The 12,194-nt window shown below is 41.2% G+C and overlaps 1 protein-coding gene across 2 annotated transcripts in view; it reads right to left on the bottom strand.

Annotated features, from left to right (window-relative positions):
- Window positions 1-6,146: 6,146 nt before the first annotated feature.
- Window positions 6,147-12,194, bottom strand: part of osbpl1a (oxysterol binding protein-like 1A) — a 46,218-nt gene continuing 40,170 nt past the window's right edge. The window contains exons 23-29 of one of the 2 annotated variants that reach the window (XM_012866351.3): window positions 11,797-11,886; window positions 10,854-10,980; window positions 8,393-8,506; window positions 8,184-8,307; window positions 8,006-8,096; window positions 7,714-7,734; window positions 6,147-7,312 (exon numbers count right to left, since the gene is read on the bottom strand). In XM_012866351.3, the coding sequence (XP_012721805.2) occupies window positions 7,210-7,312; window positions 7,714-7,734; window positions 8,006-8,096; window positions 8,184-8,307; window positions 8,393-8,506; window positions 10,854-10,980; window positions 11,797-11,886 (670 nt within the window). In that variant the 3' untranslated portion in view covers window positions 6,147-7,209. The remainder of the gene's footprint in view (window positions 7,313-7,713; window positions 7,735-8,005; window positions 8,097-8,183; window positions 8,308-8,392; window positions 8,507-10,853; window positions 10,981-11,796; window positions 11,887-12,194) is intronic. The other variant, XM_012866352.3, reaches the window with a different exon arrangement.

Here is a 12,194-nt window from a genome sequence, read left to right on the forward strand (position 1 = left end):
AGCAAAAGATTTCTCATGTGAGAGAGCAAGCTGGAAGATGGAAACAGGCTCTCCAAAATAGGTATCGATTAAACTCATGTGAGATAAAGTATTTCTGTTCCAGAGAAGAAGCAGCGTTAATTGGCATGAAGGCGCAATCAAACATGCCTAGAATTAGGCAATGAATCCCTGTGATGGCTCGCCTAGCTTAATCATGGATGTAATCCATGTTGTTCCAGGTTGGTGTCAACCTGATTACTGCCAGACCTGTGAAATACTAAAATCACTTAAAGCTTAAAGCTTTCTGATGACATAAAACAGGGTCTTAGAAAGCACACCATGCCCTAATCTAAAGAGTTTCGACAACAGATGAGGAACGGCGCCGTTGACAGAGATGCAGCATCAGCCCCTCGTCCTGCAGCTGCACCAAGCGACCTCCTCCTTAAGGAAGTTAAACATCAACAAGGCTGCAGGTCCAGAGATGGTGTCAGGTCGGATGCTAAAATCATGTGCTGACCAACTGGACATCTTCAACCTCTCCCCACAGCTCTCCATGATTCCTGCCTGCCTGAAATCCTAAGTCATTCTACCTGTGCCTCAACTAATATTGTCCAGTTGCTCTGACCCCCGTCATCATGAAGCGTTTTGAGAGGATCCTCCTGCAACACGTCAAGGACACCGTCCCTGCTGGCCTGGACAGCCTGCAGTTCGCCTACAGGGAGAATCGTTCCACGAAGGATGCTGTCTCGCTAGCACTTCACACAGCTCTGACTCATCTGCAGCATCCTAACACTCATGTTAAGATGATATTTGTGGACTTCAGCTCAGCCTTCAACACCATGCTCCCAGACATGCTGGCTCCGAAGCTCCACAACCTGGTATTATCTCTACCGCTCTGCTCCTGGATCAGTGACTTCCTCACCAACAGACCCCAGGTGGTGATGATAGGGAAACACACATCTGCCCTACTGATCTTCAACACTGGCATGCCGCAGGGGTGTGTCCTTAGCCCTGCTCTCTTAAACCTTTTCACTCATGACTGTTCTGCTATCCACTCCACAAACATTGTTGTGAAGTTTGAGAACGACACCACTGTGGCAAGTCTCATCTCCAAAAATCATGAGACCCATTACAGAGAGGAGGTCCACAATCTGACACAGCGGTGCTCCAGGAACAACCTGATCCTGGACACTAGCAAAACCAAAGAGGTAATAATAGACTGCAGGATGTCCAGGAGGACTGAACATGCTCCTCTCTACATACTGGTGGAGGTGGAGTAGTGTGTGGACAGCATTAAGTTCCCGGGCATTTACATCTCCTCCGACCTCTCCTGGTCCGTAAACACCCCCCACCTGGTGAAGAAGGTCCACCAACGGCTCTTCTTTCTCAGGAAACTGAAATGGACAGGATTTTCATCTAAACTACTAAAAAACTTTTACAGAGCTACAATAGAAAGTATTTTATGTCTCAGCATAACTATGTGGTAAGCGAGCCCAGTGGCGCCTCCAGAAATGTTTCATAGGGGTGGCTAGATGGGGCCACTTAAACTTTTGGGGTGGCACACTGAAACTAAAAGCCATAATTTCAGGATTTTTTTCTATTGTTGTAGTAAACCTTCCTGTAGAAAACTATCAAAAAGACTTCAGTAAACACCTATAACATGTTTTAATTTATTGTTTGGTTAACATTTTGAGCTGAACAGAATTCCTGTTTATTGTGTAATTATAATAGAAATAAGGTGTACATTTATTGAAAAACAAAAAAATTACTAGAGGAAAGTAGATACTGGCGCCACTGTGTGAGCCATACAATACAGGAGAGGAAGGACCTAGCACGGGTGGTGAGACCAGCACGGGGGATTGTGGGATGCCTTCTGCAGGATTCGGATGCAGTTTATGCGGCACAAGTCCAGAGAAGTGCCAGACGCATCTCCACTCATCTCACCCACCAGGGCAATGCACTGTTTGACCCACTTTCATCATTTGCTTCATTACTTCAAATTAATTGAAGGAGTGATTAATTCACTCACTCACAACATCAGAGCAGTGCACTTCATTCGCAAAGGGACTGATATCAAACTTCTTGGACTTTGTTACAAACTTGGATGCTTTAATGTAAAAAAAAAAAAAAAAACCCGGAAAAACTGTAAATATGTAATAAACAATGGCAACATATGGTGACAGTAAAGATTCTTGATTCTACTTGATTGATCTATCGATCTGCAATTCTTAAGGTTTTTGGGCTGAATTTAACCCAAGGCAAAGATTATTTTAATATTGAAACAACGGCTCATCCTGGAGGATGCAAAAGAAGCCAGAAAAGTACTGCAAGCTAAAGATCAAAATTACTGCTAATCTGAAGGAACACACTACTCCTTCTCACCTTTGCTATATTAGAGCCAAATGACCCCCCCCCCCTCCCTCCCAGGTCCTTTGAGAAAGGTGGTGTAAGATTTAACTGAGATGCTGTTGCGTGACCTTTAGTGTGTGTGTGTGATTACAGAGTGGAGAACAGCACTTTTCACCTGCTGGTTGGCTAACAAGAGGGATCGTCTTTACAGCTCCGCAACCCTGTGTATCTCGGAGGGCATTCAATTAAGATAATCCACAATCTTCCATTCAGTCGTTCACATACTGACCACTGTCTGCGACAAAGACCCCAGAAAAATCTTCACGCAAGAGTTCAAACATTTTGTAGAAGCTCAGCACTGTGATTTTCCCTTTCTGGCTTCAGAGGAACGCAACATTCTTGCAGAGGGTTTCATTGGCTATATGTAGGATTTAAAAATGAATAATGTTGCTGCTCCTGCACCTGATTCCAGCCACAAAATCCCATCCTGCTTTGGTGGGTTCACAGAAATAGGAACCTACTTTGCTAGGGGTCATATCCTCCCAGGTTTGCCCCTCTGTTTTATTATTCCTCTTGTGCTGCTTTGCTTCCACAACATCTTATTTTTTTTTTAAATCTCTCTTGTCTAGATATTTTTTTACTGATGGTTCTCTGTTTGTGCTGCCCTTTGGGATGCACCCTCAGCTATCGACAGGTCTTCTCTTTCATTTTCAGAGACAGTACAAGCAGCCTTATTGTGTACTTAATGGAGTACAAGGTAAAAACTGCTCACTCTCATAACTAATTTGCATAAAAGCAAAAAAGGCGATACACACATGTAGAACCTGGGTATCAGGCTGAATGATGCTACAGATCCTGTCCGTGTACAGTGACTAGTGCATGGTGAACACGTTCCCTTTACATTGGACATATACACTGGCTTACACAAGTATTCATACCCCTTGAACCGTTCCACATATTCTCACATTATAACTAAAAACGTAAATACGTTTTATTGGAATTTTGCATTAAAGACCAACACAAATTGGTATACAATTGTGAAGTATAGGTATGTGTGACAATTATATAGGATTTCTTTTTTCTTCTTCTTTTTTTTACAAATAATAAACTGAAAATGATATTGTGCAAAAGTATTTAGCTCCCCTGAGTTAATACTTTGTGGAACCACCTACTTTAGGGTATGTCTCTACCAACTTTGCACATCTAGTGACTGAAATTTCTGCCCACTTTTCTGTGAAGAACAGCTCAAGCTTAGTCAGATCAGATGGAGAGCGTTTATGAACAGTGGTTTTCAGATCTTGCCACAGAATCTCGATTGGACTGAGATCTGGACTTTGACTGGGCCATTGCAACAGATGAATACTGTGTGTTTTGTTTTAAACCATCCCATTGTAGCCCTGGCTTTGTGTTTAGTGTCACTAGATGGAAGGTGAACCTCTGCCGCAGTCTCAAGTCCTTTGCAGACTCTAACAGGTTTTCTTCCAAGAATGGCCTCTATTTGGCTCCATCCATCTTCCCATAAACTCTGATCATCTTCGCTGTCCATGCTGAAGAGAAGCGATTCTGAGGATGATGCTGCCACCACCATATTTGACAGTAGCGATGGTGTGTTCAGTGATATGCAGTGCTAGTTCTCTGTCACACACAGCATTTAGCATTTTGGGCAAAAAATGGTAGAGCACTTTATCGAGTCCAACAACCCCAAAGTGCTTTACACTACAGTCATTCACTCATTCACACCCTGACGGTGGTGAGCTATGTTAGAAGCCACAGCTGCCCTGGGGCAGACTGACAGAAACAAGGCTGCCGTACATCGGCACCAGCAGGCAATGTGGGTGAAATGTCTTGCCCAAGGACTGAGACGGTCAGAGCAGGGGATTGAACCAACATCCTGTCGGTTCCAGGACTACCTCCATAACTCTTGCGCCAAAGTCGCCCAAAGTTACATTTTGGTCTTGCCACATTTATGCAGAGCACAACTAATAGTTGTCCTGTGGACAGATCCCCCCCACCTGAGCTGTGGATCTCTGCAGTTCCTCCAGAGTCACCATGGACATCTTGGCTGCATCTCTGTTCCATGCTCTCCTTGTTCGGGCTGTAAGCTTAGGTGGACAGCCTTGTCTTGGTAGGTTTACAGTTGTGCCGTACTCTTTCCATTTCCAGATGATGGATTGAACAGAGCTCCTTGAAATGTTCAAAGTTTGGGAAATATATTTATGATTGTGGTTATAATGGGACAAAATGTGTAAATGTTCAAGGGGTATGGATCATTTTGCAAGCCACTGCAAACAGCTGTCAAACAGCTGACATGATAACAAAATTAACTCGACATCAACACAGAGACCCGGTCTTGTCCCCGTACGTGGGCTGCTTGCATCACCTAAAGCTGAATTGAAAGCCTCTTGTATTTGAGACTCGATCCGAGGAGCATGAGGATGAACAGATGCTTCGCAGACTTTAAGTCAAAACACAGAGCTGTCTGAAAGTATGTAGAAAATTCTGTATAATTCACGTTTTAATTTCACAAAAATTAATATGGTAAATTTAATAACTTCTGACAAGTCCTACCAGCATTGTTTCCTGCCCTTTATATTCCTTTTGGGTTAGGTTAAGAAATCTTTGAATGCATAGATGAATTAATGCATGCTTCGAGGTCTTGTCCAAACAGGGATGTGTCTGTCTAATCAAAAGAAGACATGGACAGATTGAAATTAATGACTTGGTGGGATTGTTGGTGGATTTTAGGACACACCGGCTGGGCAAGCCCCCATCAAACTGACTGAACTTGAAATTTTACTACTATAGTCCATAAAAACCAGTATCTATGACCCCCTATAAACAGTCTATGTTGAGACGATGCCTCTACAGACTATTTTTAGACAGACTCTCCCAAGTGATCAATGATTATATAAAATATGTGGTTTTCTATCATTTTTTTTTGGATATGCATAGTTTGATTCTCCTTTTAAAGTGACACAAAAGAAGAAAATCATGTGTTCACCCACTGTGGCAAGTTTCCAGACTGGAACAGTAAATCCATTCTAGATGGACTGATGAATTGAGAGCTTTGCTTTTTGGCTCAGCTCTCCTGCAGATGAGGCTCCAATCCTTCCATCTTTCCTACCATAACCCATGGACAAGACTGCTAGATACCTTAACTCCTCTGCTTTGTGCAGAGACTGACTTTAACAGACCACTTACACCAAATAAATAATGCAAAGTCAAAACTGCACCAACAGATGCTTGCTTAAAAGGTTGCAAATGACACCCTAGTCTGTTTCCATTGTAGCACAGCCTATTAGGCAGACAAATGAATGAATGATTCTTCAATTACGGGTCGTCTGTTAATATAATCTAAAATGACTTTCAAGCTCTACAGTATAGTGGAGATCAGGGTATAAGTGTTGCCTTCTGCTGGTGAATGTAAAATTGTTTCTTTTTTTTTTAACCTGAATCTTAAGTAAAGTTGTGCTTTGTGTCATGAACGTAACATCCACAAACTCACACATAAAACCTGTTGGGCTCATCATCCAGCAGAACGTCAGCCTGCTGCTCTACATTTGGCCATCAGATGGAGTGCTTCGCTTTACGTAACATGACCAGTTTGACTCGGTCTGATCTCAACATGACAGCAGAAGGCTCATAAATTACAAATTTGGGTTCATCATGAAAATAACAACAGATCTAGCCTTAAAAGCTCATCTGGAGTCCCAGCTGTCTGCTCTTCTGTGTGTATTGAATTACTTGAACAACCACTAAAATGTGTATTTAACCTCTTCAGATGGTACCGTAGACAGATAATTATGAGAGGAAAATGGTATGTGTACATTATATCTTTATTACTGAAAATAGATCAATTTTACTGGGTGGTAAAATACAGTATGTGTGAATGCTTATACACAGCTATGCATAGATGATGGACAAAAGGAATAGCAAATAAGCATAACTTTAAAACACATTACTACACGAGAGTAAATAACTCCTTAAATGATTTATTAATAGCACTAAACAGCAACATGGAAAACATACAGGAATGCACTGAAGTGTTTTTTATTTAGATAAGCAATTTACAATGTCAATGCTCCTTATAAATGCAGAAAGAAAATGTAGAAAAATCTAGTAAATAGTGATTTTCTTTTCACAGGTGAACTCAAATCATAGTTTTTCTGTTTATACAAATTATTTCCATCACAAAAAAAATCTCTCAGTTTGTACAGAATTCACTTTTTTTTTTTTTTTAATTTACAGCGGAAATCCGATCCAACTTTGGCTCTTTTTTAGAGCTCAATTTTTACACGTGCTTCAATAAAAACAGAGCACAAAAACCAGATGATTTAAAAAAAAATAATGCTAAACTTATTCTTGAGGGGGCCGATAAGCCAGAAAATACACAGTGTCGTATGTAAGAAGGTTTTAAAAGCATCCTTTAACTGTACAAGGCAAAAAAAAGTTAGGGGGAAAAAAAGAGGGAGGTCCAGAGTAGTGGAGAATACTACGATGAGGTCAATGAAGGTTGAAGATGTGGAGAATGTATATACAGATTTACAATCAACATTTAAAAGAAGATAGATCCTAAAAAAAAGCTATAAACCCCCAGTCAACTGTGCTAAAAGTCAGGAAATAAAGTATTTCAGTATAAATATAAACAATGCATCTCAAAGCATCATCAAACTATAAGTAACGAGTGACTTTTTTTTCCTCCCATCATAATTTTCACTAAGGCCACAATGTTCAGGTGCTCACACTTCCCAAAGTGCTTATGAGTGTAGCTGTTCATTTAAAAAAAAGAAAGTCAAGAAAACCAAACATTTATTGTTGAAATTTAAACAACAGGACGTGATTTCTTTTTTTCTTCCTTTCTCCTTCTGTGCACAAAAGGTATTAATATATATCCGGCAGCTGGCTGTAGTTCCTGTCCCAATATCCGCCGGAGAAGAGCCAGTCCTGAGAACGGGTGTGAGGATTTGGTCCCTGCTGAAACCACCTGAGAAGAGAGCATCGGCGTTTAGAGAGCAGAGCCGCCACGTGCAAATGAAACTCAAACAAATCAGAGAAAAAGGGGGAATGAAAAGCGGGCGTGCTTTATCTTCAGCGTATAGATCATTATTTGGGTGTGAGGAGATCAGGCTGTTTGCTTTGAGCTGACATTAACTCCAGTAAAAAAAAAAAAAAGAAAGAAAGATTATAGCACCAGTGAGAGAAGCTGGGATGCAGGAAAAAGGGGTATTAAATATCTTCCGACTGTGATTCTACCATCAGCGGCTCCCCGCCGTACGGATGAGCATTCACACAGAGGGATCAGGCGGTTTTTGGAGAACACAGAGGATCACGTGAGCACACAACACACGTCAAAGTGAGCGAGTCAAAACGGCAAGCGGCTCTAACCTCGGGCCGAGGGGAGGGCTCCTTAGCATCAAAGCCAGGGCGCAGCCGTGAAATGCAAGAAACGGAGATACAATGGAGTTAAAGCCGGAACGTTTCAGAACATGGGCGCACAGAACGGCACCGAGAGGTTTCCCCTTGGACACGTGGTCACATGGTTATGATATTCACACTGATGACATTTGTTCAGGATCGTCTGCTTTCTCTGAGCGTGAACTGCCAGCATGAAAGCCTGCTGAGAGATTTTTCCAAAAGAGAAAAAACAAAAAACAGAAACAAAGAGAATAACCCTAACCTGGTCTTGCACTCCTCGTCAGATTTAGAGCGGTTTTTACGAGCGGCTCTCTGCTTCTCCTCCAGCCTCTTCTTTTCCTCGCTTGCAAAGTCTGTTTGAGACGTTACAGTCATGCTATTAGGTCACAACAGAGAGGATTCGACTAAAGTAAAAAAAAAAAAAAAAGAGAAGTAATTACCGATGTCGCCGTTCTCCATGGCTCTTATGTCCGGCCTGAGCCTGCAGTCGGTCTGCGGAATGACTCCCTCCATGTCCTTACGCAGCTCGTTCAGCTGCATCGCGAAGGATGTGAAGCTGTACATCTGGTTTCAAAGAACCATTTCACGTTAGACCAGCATATTCCTATTAAGACCAACAGATCTTAGATTATATAGGAGTCAGTGAGACCTGGGTGGAGTTTGCTGGCCTGGGTGCAATTCTCCACAGCAGCTGGCTTCCAGGAATCATCTCCACAGTGTCTGCAGCGGGTGAGGGTACACCCTCCTGATCCCCAATATTACCCTAGGCAAGCAAGAGAAATGCTCCACTGACAACAGAGCTCTCAGCACGATGTCACGGAAACCATGAGAGGCACTTTTTTTTCTCCTCCTCAGACTCATTTTGACAGCTGAAGAAAAACTCATTGGGAGAAAGAAACTGTACTTTTACATCAACCAACAGAGCCGGGAGGAAAATAAGGTCTGTTTCATTAAAAAAGTCAATCTTTTTTACACGAATGACAAAGAGGAAAAAAAAAATAGACTTTGAAAAATAAATCAAGACTCTTTTCCCAAGATAAAAAAAGTTTATTTTTCCCAATGAGTTTTTAATCGGTCGTCGTCACTAAAATATAAATAAACGAATAAACGAATACATACATAAGTAATTAAAGAATTAATATTAAATATTTGGCTGGTTGTTATACCCGTTTCTAGTTTCGTGTGACAAGGCATGATAAGCATGTCAGCAAGTTTTAAGGCATTTGCAAAATAAGGTCTGGATCAAAGAAGAGAGCAGTCATGCTGAGCAATTGTCATTTGTCCTACAAATATCTTTGATCACTGTAATTAATCGCACATGCTTGGTATGATAACAACATAGAATGATCAATAAATACACAGTTTAAGAGCCATTTATTATATCTTACTTTTTTACTTTCTGTTTTACTCTTACTTTTACTTACTCTTACTCTTTTGAACATGTAACATTGGGCCCCTTAACCAGCCCTTTGACTATCCATGCTTACTTTCCAATGGTTAGGGAATGTAAGTATTACAAGAACAAAGCCTCCTATTTTATCTTGCCTTTCAGGGCAGTACAACAAATTTAAATTAAACTTTCCCTAAAATAAAAAAATTAATATTTGAATCTAGATTTTTTTCACTTGCACATAACGTCTAAAGTTGTGTGAAAAAGATAATTTGGCCAGACTCCTACTTGACTTTCAGGACTTCCCTATATTGTAGAACACACACTTTTTCTTTTACATTTCCTTATGTCAAAGCTCCAAACGGTGATATACTTAATTAATTTTAAGTGATGAACCAACACAAAAGCAGTTGTTAGTAAAAATCAAGTCAAACAAAAATCTGAACGATGTGGTGTTTGTTTTCAGCCCGCCTCAGTCAATATGCTGTATAACCACCTTTCACTGCAATTTTGGCTGAAAGTCTTTTGAGATATTCTCTACCAGCTTTCCACATTTACAGAAGAAAAGTTTTGCCCATTCAAGCTCAGGCAGAAGGGGTTGAAGCAGCATCTGTGAGCAGCAATTTTTTTTTTTAGTCTAGCCAGAGATTCCCAAGTGAATTTAGGTCTGAACTGACTGGACCTTTCTTAGACATAAACAGGCTTTGAGCTTAGCTCTCACAATGCAGGTCTATCTGTATGTTTAGGGTCATCGTCCTGCTGGAAGGTCAACCTCCCTCCTACTTTAAGTATTTCACAGCCTCCAACAGGCCCTCCCTCAAGATTAGCCCCGTGTTCAGCTACATCCATCTTCTCATCAGTGCCTGACCGGCTTCCCCGTCTCTACTGAGGCGATGCATGTTTGACTGTGAGAGTAAAGTTTCAGGGTGATGGGCAGTGCTAGAGTTTTGCTACAAACGCTGTTTTGCACGCAGGACAAAAGATCCGTGTCATTTAGCTGGTGCAGCACATGTTGTCCTCCAAATAGCTTGTTGCCAAATTACGAGTGAACTTGGCCAGTCTTGTGAACAGCACCCCTAACAGTTGTCCACTAACACCTGAGCTGTGGATCTCTGCATCTCCTCCAGAGTTACCACGGGCTTCTAAGCTCCTTTTCTGATAAGTACTTCTGTAACTGCCCTGCCTATCATTTTACAAAGTTTATGGAGGTAAAATTTCCTGAACTCCGTGACTCCTGAAAGCACTTTGTTGCAGTGGGTTTTATTCGGTTTTGAAGACCGGGGATAATTTTTGTTCCACTTCATAATTATGCGCCACTTTGTGTCGTTCTATAGGAAAATGAGATACACTGAAGATTTTGGTTGCGACGTAGCCTGGATTTCACGAGGCTGTTTTCTTCCATCAAAGAAGAATGTACTGCAGGAGTATACGTTTCAGAATTTGACGCGACCGACAATGAAAGACGATCGCACTGCTTTTTCGTCTCGTTTGAAAGCGCCTACGTCCTGAAACACCTCATTCATCCATCGGTTTAGATTTGCAGACCTTTTACACGCCACGCCATGAGCCGAGCTATCAACACTCGCCTGTTTTTATCTCAGTCAAAACTCAAACAATGGTTCATTTTCTCTGTCCCGGAAAGGGAGGGAGTCGCAACTTCGACTGCTTAACTTTGCAATTAACTTCACTTTGCGGCCGCCTCCTGCTGAGCAATTCATACCGCTTTGCTGGCTTTCTTCTCCTCTGCTCCTTTTTTGTCGTTCTTCTTGTGAGCTTCAAAGGCGGCCGGGTCGACGACGTACAGGCACTCGGTCCACTTCCCGTATAGAGCGCACAGCTTCTTTTTGCTGTGAACCACACAGATATACCGACAGTCATGCACATGTCCTCAGGCTCAAACACACCGCGGAGGATTTCAGTCAGCTTTATGGTGGCAGTGGATAAAAAAAAAAAAAAAACCTCTAGGGAAACAAAGCCCCAAAATTCAATAGAAGGGCTTTGATGACTAGACAGTTTCTGACAATTTCAGCTAAAAAGGAGTTAACCAGGCTGCTCCAAGTTGTTACTTTTGTGAGGCTTTTTTGCGCATCTTCCGTTATTTGCATTTTTTATTTCATATATTTAAAATCTTCATTGGGCCAGAGCATCCAAGCTGTGCATATTTTAAGCATATCTTCATTTTAGACAGGCATAAAGCATAATTTTACCTTTGGGATTAATACTACTATTCGCGGTCCCTGTTCGATAAACTAAACAAACCAACTAAATACTCGGGTGCATTTTATAAAACAGTTAAGAATGTATAAAACTCAGAAATAGGACATTAGACCTCCATTGCGGTCTGTGCCACATTTAGGGCCCGCTGTAAAAACAGAACTTCATCTCACTATACACATCCTTTTAAACCCAAGCTGCACGGCAATAGTTTAGCAAAAGCAGGAATCTAAAATGTAAGTTAGGTGAATTAGTCATTTGAAAATGGATACAGTCCATATGGCCAAGAGACAGAAAAACAAGTATTTTCCAAACATTCAAGAGTACTTTGCAATTATCAAACTGCATTTAGAGCTATGATGTGAGCTATACATTACATTTTTAGAAGAATAAATGCAAACTAAAACAACGACCAGGCAAAACAATTTAACGTTTTCTCAGTGCCGTACCTCTTATCAAGAATGTAACCTTCAACTTTGTGCAGTTCCTTTCCAAAAAGTCCACATGGTTTGAAATTGAGACAGCACTTTTCCCCAGTTCTGGGTAGAAAAAAAAGCAGAAACAAAACACCAAATCAGGATCCTCTCTACTAGTTGAATCACGCTAAACATCTTTATCTATACACCACCACATGCTGGCTTAGGATACATACATTGATGCAACGCCACTTGATGCAATTGGCTTGGCTTCTCTATACAAACAGCTTTTAACCATTTCAGCTTAATGATCAACAGATTTTGATTGCATTGTACTGCATTTAATGGAATCTAAATATATAATTGGAATGTACTGGAATAAAACTGATTGATTTGAACTCATTTGGACCCAATCTGGATTCTAGGTAAAG

This window comes from Fundulus heteroclitus, chromosome 9, assembly GCF_011125445.2.
Source record: "Fundulus heteroclitus isolate FHET01 chromosome 9, MU-UCD_Fhet_4.1, whole genome shotgun sequence".
Lineage (NCBI taxonomy): Eukaryota > Metazoa > Chordata > Actinopteri > Cyprinodontiformes > Fundulidae > Fundulus > Fundulus heteroclitus.